Source organism: Nothobranchius furzeri, chromosome 3, assembly GCF_043380555.1.
Source record: "Nothobranchius furzeri strain GRZ-AD chromosome 3, NfurGRZ-RIMD1, whole genome shotgun sequence".
Taxonomy (NCBI): Eukaryota; Metazoa; Chordata; class Actinopteri; order Cyprinodontiformes; family Nothobranchiidae; genus Nothobranchius; species Nothobranchius furzeri.
The window spans coordinates 52,337,498-52,347,083 of record NC_091743.1 but is presented as its reverse complement, the minus strand read 5'-3'; the positions used below and the strand labels follow the sequence as shown (position 1 = coordinate 52,347,083).

Here is a 9,586-nt window from a genome sequence, read left to right as displayed (position 1 = left end):
AACATTTATTGTATAATTTTGTTGTGACTTGATACACAACTGTGGTGCTCTGGATCTTACATTTACAGCAGCAAAAGGCTCACGGGGAGAAATGTTGGGAGTAAAATCAATGCAATGATGCAAGCTGTGCCACGTGACAATAATAACAAGAAGCTGTGTTTTCATTTACTTTTAATAGTTTTTTTTATAAAAGTTTAAAGACCCCATATTGTGTTTCTCACAAACAGCTAGAAAAACCATCACAGCAACAAGTGTGTACATTCACATTATTTATTACATTTTTCTTGTGGGAACATTGCCGTTTTTAAAACAGACATTGATACACTCCCGCTACTTCCTTTGTTTCACAGTTTCTGACTTCCTGATTGCTCAGAATTTAGTGCTCTTAAGGATCCTGCTGATCTGTGATGCAGATTCGTGAGTCAGGATTTGTTTAATGACCTTCTAAGACGTTCCACAGGAAGCTAAAATTAAAGAGATGGTGAATTTTATTTAGATGTGTGTGTGTGTGTGTGTGTGTGTGTGTGTGTGTGTGTGTGTGTGTGTGTGTGTGTGTGTGTGTGTGTGTGTGCGCGCACTGTACAGTTCACACCTGCAACCTGATAGAAAATACAACATGTAGAGCTTTAATTTAAGGCGGCTTCAATGCTTTTAAATTTGTAAACTTTTGAGATCCGTTCAACCACCAAGATATTCACCAATTTTGTAAAAAAAAAATTTAAAAAGACAAACCAACAAGATAACATAACATCTGGTTTCCTCAGCAGAGCTTTACAAAAAATCATGGAAAATAAACGTTTAATACAAATTTAAATGAGTGCAAACAGCAACGTTTTTGCCCAGTACAAAAACCAGAGGTGCAAAAAGATCAAATTGTTGAGTCTTTGTTGAAACAACAGCTGTAAGCATCCACTGTGCACAGCTGTTCTCTCACTGAGGTTAAAGTCTTAATATTACCCCATCAGTACCTAATATTAATCATAATGTTCATGTCAGAAGCATGTCTTATTACAATACATCATCTAAAAAAGTTAAATCTCTTTTATGAGAAAAATAAATGAAGAAATTTGCTCTTTTTTAATGGTGGATCTTTCAAATAATAACAATTTAAAGTGACTGTGTGGATTTTCCCTGGCGATAGGGGGCAATACCTAAATCATTGTAAATACGTGTTATTTTTGTGTTCGAGTAAGACCTTACCGACGGATGCCCATTAGGGTCAAAAATCACTGGGAGAGCAACCTCCACCAAAAATAAAACAAGCACATCAACCTTTCATCACTGACAATAATTTAAGAGATAAATGTGGAAAACAACAATGTTTATGAATGGTGAAAGTTTTGTAGCCGCTTGTTAAAAATCAGTAAATGTATTTTGTCTTCACGGATTCACATAGAAGGAAACATAGCGTCTAATATAGTGTCACCCAGAGACTTAGACCCACTTCCAGGTATTTTAGACCTGATGTTATGGTTATATGTTACAAAGCCGCCAATATTTTTCAACAACCGGGCATCATTTAATTCATTTTACCAACATTTTGATGGGTTTTTCAGGAGATTAACGGTAAAAACTATGCATCGTCTCTCTAATAATAACGTTTAATTAAATTATGCAATAAAAAAGCACCAGCATCTTTTAGATTCACTGATTTCTGTTCAATAGCCCGTCTGACCACAGTTTAACATCTACTGGATCTCTATGTTGTTTTTCTGCCCATTTCCTGATTTTACAGACTTTTGAATAAAAGAAAAACGTTTTGTTTTTTTAGTGTTTGCAGGACAGATTAGTGTGTATTAGTCATTCTGTCAGTCCAATGGACTCAGATTCATAAAAAACACAACCTTCACATTTGGAAATGGACCAAGCATCCATAACGTCTTCATGAGTCTCTGATTAGTAAGTCAGAGGTTTGATTAAAGATCCTGATTTGAATATTTCACACATGATGTTGGACCCTGTTGACACACCGAGCTGGCAGTTCCTCCTCTCTCCTTCCGTTTTAACCTCCATTCCTTCTCTCCTTAAGGCCACAGAAACAAGAGTCCTCATGTAGCACATTCTGTTTGTAGATAAATATTTACGGTAAGTTGAAGGCTGTTGATTTTAATAAATGCCAACAACATACTACTGTTGGACCCACCTGCTACAAATGTCCACTTACGTATTTAAGTCCATCGGGTTGGATTGCCTTGAAAGAGACAAATGCTCCGCTCTTGTGAAGCATCTCTATGAACTTGTTCGCCAAAGAGAAGTTGAATTCTGAATTGAAGTCTGACTGTAATTCAATGAAATTCCTTCTCTCCATCATTGATGTCCTGATCCGGAACCCCCTCATGCTAAAAGTCCACTTAAAAATGTCCATAAGACCGCAGTACAGTCAGTCACCGAAGGTCACACATCATCGTCGTCGTCATCGTTCTGTCTTAGCCTCGTTTCGTTAATACGTCCTCTCTGACTCCCTCTCTGTGGGAGTCGACCAATCGCATCCTGACAAAGCATGTACTGTTTCCAGATCTTCCGGAAGGCCGTGCGGAATTTCTTGATCCGGAAGGCGTAAACAATGGGGTTGACAGCTGAGTTGGCATGCGAGAGAATGATGGCAATGTAAGTGATGTACAGTGGTGTGTTGCAGTCTGGGCAGAAGAGCGTGATGCAGTTGTGGATGTGAAGAGGGAGCCAGCTGACCGCGAAGAGGAAAAGAACCAGGGCCAGAGACTTGGCTAGTTTCAGCTCCTTCCCAAAGTAGCGTCTCGGATCTGTGTGGTTTGCTGTCACCTGTGAAGACGTTTTGAAAGACCATCAGTGTGTTCATTCACCCGTTTGAACTTTCTAAATCTTAGAAAAGGAACAGGAAGGGCTCACCTTTTTGTTGAGCTGCTTGTGGATCATGTAGAAAATCTCCAGATAGATGGCCAGCATGAGCACCAGAGGGGGCAGCACCCAGCCAAAGAAGTTGAAGTAGACCATGTATTTCATGCTGATGACCGTCTCAAACTTACAGATCACCATGGAGTTGTCAGTGATCAAGGTGCCGTTGTTGCGGAGGTTCTGCAGGTTATTCCAGCCCAGCATCGGCGTGAGGCCCACAATGATGGACACCAACCAGCACAATAACACTGCTGTCCCAGCTCGCCGAGGGGTCACCACTTGCTTGTAACTATGGCAACATGGGAGAAGATGAGGCATTGAGAAGAAAATCTCTACTGACAGACTCAGTATGAGAGTGCAGGGTTAAAGTTTCACTATTTCTTATCTGGGAAGACAAGATTGTTATCAGAGCCATTTGTGCAGCGCTCTGTCCACTTACAGGACAGCCTGGGCTTTCAATAGATCTGCTTTTGGGATTTTAAGAAACTAGCTAAAGGACCTCATATAAGAAAAGAGAGGTTCATTGAATAACAATCTCCAAAAAAGTTGCAGTGTTGTGAAACGATGACCAGAGGAGGCTAAAAGTGAACCTATGAAAGCCCAAAGGTGATTAAAACCCACACTGTTCCTTCAGTAAGGCACGCTTCTGGCAGCTTAATCCTGTAGGGATTTTCTCAGCCTTCCTGAGAAATGAGACTGGGAGGCAGCTTCATGGAAATACATGTCAGTGACCCTGACCATGCTGCTAAAGCTTTACTTGAGTGGAGGCATTAACATGTCCTGCAACAACCTGGTTAAGGTAAAATCAAGGTCAAGGTCAAAGCTGGTTTCAGCTCAGGCTCCTTTCATTTGTCTTCTCTTCAACTGCAAACAGACAAAGTCATGGTAGAAAATGTGATCAACGTGTGCTTTCTAATTTCCTTTTTTGGTAGGAAAACTATTTGCTGTCAAACTGAGACAGCACAGCTTATTTATGGAAATGAGGTTTTATGATTACTGTCTTTCGTTTATTTTATTTTCTGTTTCAGATAAAGACAGAAAAATACTTGTTTTATTCAGTGCAAATGCCAAATTGTCCTAAACCATTCATAAGAAAATATTCTATTTCTAAAGATGTTTGTGATACCATGTTTTATTTTAATGATGTTTCAGGCCGGGGTCGAGTGTATTGGTTTGGTTCTATTTCTTTCAAACATTCCAACCTTGTGATTTCTAAGAAAGAAAAAATCTCTAAACTTTGATTGAACCAGCCTCCTGCTCACGCCCAGCCACATTCTGGTACGGACATGAACAGGAATGAAGGAAACTAAACAAACTCCGATGTGAACTGGCTTTTTGTCATGAGGACTTTGGGCCAGATTAAAACCCTCCTTTGATAATTTTTGAAGGAAAATAACACCAAAGCAGAATCTGAATTGCAGATCACCAACCCTCCCTTTCAGCAGCCATTCCTTCACCATAAAGCTCCAATCACTCATAGATGTTTCCACTGTGACCTCACCATCTTGCGTTCTGAGAAGATCTGGTGTAGATTTTTGGGCAAAACCCACTTAAAGCCAATTAAAATGACTAAGAATCAGAAAACACGGTGAGGTATTTAAATGCTTCATTATTACTGTGACAACAAAATTATAAGTGTGTTTTATCAGCAGAAGACAAATGTTTATAAGATGTCTGCATGTTTGTGTGGGTCTTTGACCCAGAACTGTTTACTCCCAGTGATGGTTTAATAGGGTTGAGTCAGACAAAAGAATTAAATAAAGATTAAAGAGATCTTAGCTCAACCAGGACTCTTCATGTACGACGTCATCGTTGTCTTTTCTCATCTTGACTTGTGGAATGTAGCCGCTGCAGCTGCTGGTAAAGCCTTCGCTTTCTGCCTGCATACAGATCAGGTCTGCCAAAATGTGCTCCCTGGATGTCTGTCCATCCCTGCCTCTGACAGGGATCTCAATCCTCATATCTCCCACCTCCAAACCCGTTCCAAGCCCACCCTGATGTGGAATGGGGAAAGTTTTAAATCTGAGTGTTCTTATTGTTAAACCTCATCTCTGAACAAGGCCACCGGTGTCCCTCTAGAGGGGAGGGTGCGGGGGAGGGGGAGGATTGATTTCTAACTCGAATTACCAGGAAACAGTAAAATGCAATATACTCATGTCTGAAATCTAAACATGCCTGGATGTTGGTAAATCAATCTTCTATGAACAGTCGTTAGCAAACTTAATTTTACAAATGTAGAAATGCCAACTGATGATTGCTGTACATCATCATGAAACAAAAGGGCGGAAATACTGCAGCATCCATGCAGCAGACAATAAGATTAGAAATGCTTCTCGAGCAATGTCACTGTAACCTGACTGTGTGTGTGTGTGTGTGTGTGTGTGTGTGTGTGTGTGTGTGTGTGTGTGTGTGTGTGTGTGTGTGTGTGTGTGTGTGTGTGTGTGTGTGTGTGTGTGTGTGTGTGTGTGTGTGTGTGTGTGTGTGTGTGTGTGTGTGTGTGTGTGTGTTGGTTTCCCATCCCAACAAATTATGCAACCCGTGAAGCAGCCACCATGAGCCTATTGACCAATCATCCCTCACAGACTCCTACAGTCTGATTCAAAGGGCTCAACTTGAAGTTCCCAGAATTGTCATGAAAATTTATATAAAGAATATATTACAGTAAAAGAATGGAAATGCACATGACTTCAGTGTCTCCTCTGCTAAGAAGGGAAGTATGGAGACTTTGAAAATTTGAGGGGGTCATCTATTGTGTCATTTTATGGCAAGTTTTTTTTTCTCTCTTCCCATCCAAAACTTTTTTCCCACTTAGTACATGAAGGATGAGTGAAAAGATGTATTTTCTGTTGCTCTAACTGCTCTATAACAGCTACACTTCACTAAAATCAAAATGTTCAGAATGTAATATAAAATTGACATTTTCAGGCGGGAACCTTGTATTATAACTTTTAAATGAACTCTAATTAATTAAAAATAAATTCAATGTGAACTTTGTAGTTGGAAATCAATAGCTCTTCCTGACATTTTTTTTTTCATTACATATTTTGCCATAAACCACAAACGGGTGTGAATGACAATCAATAAAGATGATAAATATGAATGTTACTAACAATGGGGATTTGAGTTTTTGGTCCACCAGTCAAGATGCATGTTAAAGGTTGAATATGGAGCATGAACACATACAACATCCATAGAGGTAAATGCAACAATAGACCAAGGCTTCCAGTCGTCAGGATGCCAGGTTTGCTGCCCATAGGTGACATGACCAGCCAGCATCCAGCAACGAATCGTACAAAATAAGGTCAAATTTTACTACTAAGTTTATTTTACAACAATATTTAATGTTAGAGCATCTTCTGGGCCCAGAAGTAGCTGCTTGACTTGACAAGCCAGCCATTTTCCACAGTTTTAGCCTCGTTGTGCCAAGCGGACTGTTTACCGCAATGGTGCCCCCTATTGGCTGTAAGCAAAAACCTGCTGTGTCTGGTAAAATAAATATTTGATTGTTTATTTAAAATCTACCTTTTAAAGGAAATTATGTACTTTCATTCTGCACACCTCTAAACACCCTGTGGAGGTATTATGTTTATTTATTTTTTAATTATTGTTACATTGTTCCATATTTAACCTTTAAATTTAAACATAAATGTGGTGTTTACTAAATTGTATGGCTTTGGATCACAAATAAAAAAATTAAAAAAAAAGCAGAGCCTTTATTTCATGACAACATTTTTCAACAATTGTTCAGTTATCCGTGTGCAGGAACCAGGGACAAGGCCACATGGACTATGGTTAAACACACTCAATCAATCATACAATCAAAGAGACTGGGTTCTTGTTTTTCAGCCTGAGAATGCATGCTAAATTATTTATAATATATAATTATTATATTTATATTTGCATCTTACTCTTAATTTTAACACTGTTATTTGGGTTTGTTCAATGATTAGACAAACCGATATCATGTTCTCCATTAAACTGTAAATGTGGTGAAAAAATTACTTTATATTTTTGTACTTTCATGAAAAAATGTGACAAAATTTGGCAGTAATTCATTTGACATATTACAGCATAAGCTATGAGGTGCTGATTGTGAAATTAAGCATTAAATCTGAACAGAGGGGTCGTCAAATTTTACAGTCAGTGTTTCTGGAGGATAACATTTAAAAGATATTTCTAACAATTATTGAGGAAAAACTAAAATGAAACATATGTTTATAATGATGGAATTTACATTAGGATTATAAAATAAACCACTGACTGTTTTGTAAAAACACTTCAATCTACCATTTGTGCAGAGTGGCACATTTACAGGACAGATGAAAGCTACATTAAACTCCAAATAAATGTAATGTTCTGTGTCCCTGTGGTCCCCAACCCCCTCCAGGTTCCCTCATATGTCCTCTAATCTTCTGTGCCCCTTTTGGTCCCCAGCTTCTCCAGGTTTCCCTCTAGTCACTCACTTACTGCTAGTTTTCTGTTATTTTAGATGATCTAGTTCATATCTCCCTTTAGTGTATTGTGTTCCCTCCCCAGCTATGATCCCCTCCTGCCTTCCAGTAGTTCTGTCACTCTGAGGTCATTAGTTTATTTATCTTGAGTCTTATTTCTACAGTATTTAGGCAAATTTACGTTCGGTAGCTTTGTCTTACAGATTTTAGGTCTGGTTTCCTCACCTGCCCTGTTCTGCTCCTCCTCTCAGTTATCAATCTCACCTGTGCCCATTTCCCTTAATCACTCAGCCCCTGTGTATAAAACCCTGTCTTGTGTCTCAGTGTTTGTCGGTCCATTGTTGATGTCAGTGTTGTTCTGTTCCCCCTCGTGAAACTCTAGGTTTTGCTCATCAAGGAGCCTTTTGTTTTTGTCAGTCAGGTTACTGACTTTAGGCTTGGCTTCCTGCCCCTTTGGAACTCACTCATCATCCAAAATAAAGGAGTTTTCATTTATGCGACTGCTCCTGCAATGAGTGATTCTGGTGTTCTGCATTTTGGGTCAATCCTCCTCCTCCTCAACATGACAATAAATGGATTATAGTCTCAGAGGGAAAGTTCACAACTGGTTATAGCTATTTGACTAATGGGAAAAAGTTAATCCAAACAGAAAGTGAAAAATCAGAACTTCAGATAATTAAACATGGAGTTCCACAAGGCTCAGCACTGGGACCAAAGAGTTTTACTCTGCATTTTCATGACATTTGTGAAGTTTTAAAACTATCACAACTCATTTTGTATGTGTACGATTCAGTTCTGGGATTTATTTAAAAATTAAAACATTTGTGAGATGTTGAATATATTATGGTGAATTTGAATATTTAGAATCAATGTGAAATATATCTCAAATTAAATTTAAAGCATAAAAGTGGCCATTTTAAACTAAATATTTAGCTAACATGATTTCAAAAGAGTGAAAAAGTAGATAACCAAAAAAGAGCTAAAAGGATGAGCTCTTGTCATATTAGATCTCAAAATTTCGTTGGTGGGTGTTACTGCTTGTGTGAGAACCCAAACAGAATTACACAATCTCTAGTCAACGTTTGTAAGCCGATCTCTTAGCTGACTTTTATTTTGGTAGGGTGCTTCAGTTTCAAAGTTTAGATTTGAATTTTGCATGTTTTAAAACCGCGTTTGTATGGTTTAATTTTTTATATTTACCTTACATTTATAATGGATTTGTGTTTTAAATGAAAGACTAATGTTGTAAATGTAAATAAACGTGGCTAAAAGGTGACGGTCCTTTCTTTTCTTTCTTTCTTTCTTTCTTTCTTTCTTTTTTTACCAGCAGCTGAATGAGACAAAGGCAGCTGTTAATTCCAGCCGGCGCCCCATGTGTCCTTGGTCCAAGCAGCAGCGGCGCAGACACACAGGCTCCAGAAACTGAGCTTTAAAAAAATATAGTGGAATTCACCTTTAGGGCCTACCTCATGGGTATTTTGACTCTCAGGTAGCGATCGATGGCGATGGCCAGCAGCGCAAGGATGGAACTTTGCGTGAGGACGAGCACCGTGCAGGCGAACAGCAGACAGCTGTAGAAGTGCGTCCTGAGTTCGATGCTGATGGTGATGGCGAGCGGGATGACAAGAGCCCCGACCGCAATGTCAGCCAAGGCCAGCGAAACGATGAAGCAGAAGGTGGTGTCTCTCAGAGCGCGGTTGATGCGCACAGCCCAGACCACCATCACGTTCCCGATTACCGAGGACACGGCGATCACCACCTCCATACCGATGTAGAGAGCCGTGGACAGATCCGGAGTCATGGTAGGTCCTTGACGCGTTTGTGTGTGCGCGCGCTATGATCGGCCAGAACACATCGATGGAGCTCCCTGTTTGAGTTTGGGGGCATCGACTGAGACACCCGCACTCTGGGTTCGCATTTTCCTCTCTTTTTCTGGGTTCACGCGTGTTTATATAGCCTGTCTGGATGCGCGCAAAACTTCACCGGTTTCCCGAGAATGGACGTGTCCCGACCAATCCCACCCAGCTGTTAGAGAGAGGCCGGATGAAACCGGGACACCGGATGACTCACGAGCAGCGGCAGGGAGAGTATCAACACATCCTCATGTGTCCAAGCCTGGTTCAAACGCAGCATAAAGTCAAAAATGGTGTGTTCCAGGAAAGATCTGAGTCATTTGGATAAATGCGCCATCAGTCCAGAATAAGCTGAGTTCATAAACTGAAAAATATCATCTTGCTTCTGGGAATTGATTGCGGTAAAAAATA

At 39.8% G+C, this 9,586-nt stretch overlaps 1 protein-coding gene across 1 annotated transcript; it reads right to left on the bottom strand.

The window, feature by feature from the left end:
- Nucleotides 1–486: 486 nt before the first annotated feature.
- On the bottom strand, nt 487–9,123 carry LOC107385566 (adenosine receptor A1). The gene is made up of 3 exons (XM_015959533.3): nt 8,789–9,123; nt 2,866–3,160; nt 487–2,778 (listed from the first exon to the last, which is right to left on the bottom strand). Exons 1-3 carry the CDS (start codon nt 9,121–9,123, stop codon nt 2,395–2,397), a joined length of 1,014 nt encoding a protein of 337 aa, XP_015815019.3. The 3' UTR covers nt 487–2,394.
- Between the last annotated feature and the right edge of the window lie 463 nt (nt 9,124–9,586).

What these genes read in the sequence shown, in the direction of transcription:
- LOC107385566 (XM_015959533.3), bottom strand. Translation starts at nt 9,123, where the DNA reads ATGACTCCGGATCTGTCCACGGCTCTCTACATCGGTATGGAGGTGGTG. An exon ending in AGAGTCAAAATACCCATGAG is followed by an intron (nt 3,161 to 8,788) that starts GTAGGCCCTAAA and finishes ATGTTGCCATAG; the next exon opens with TTACAAGCAAGTGGTGACCC. An exon ending in ACAAGCAGCTCAACAAAAAG is followed by an intron (nt 2,779 to 2,865) that starts GTGAGCCCTTCC and finishes ACGTCTTCACAG; the next exon opens with GTGACAGCAAACCACACAGA.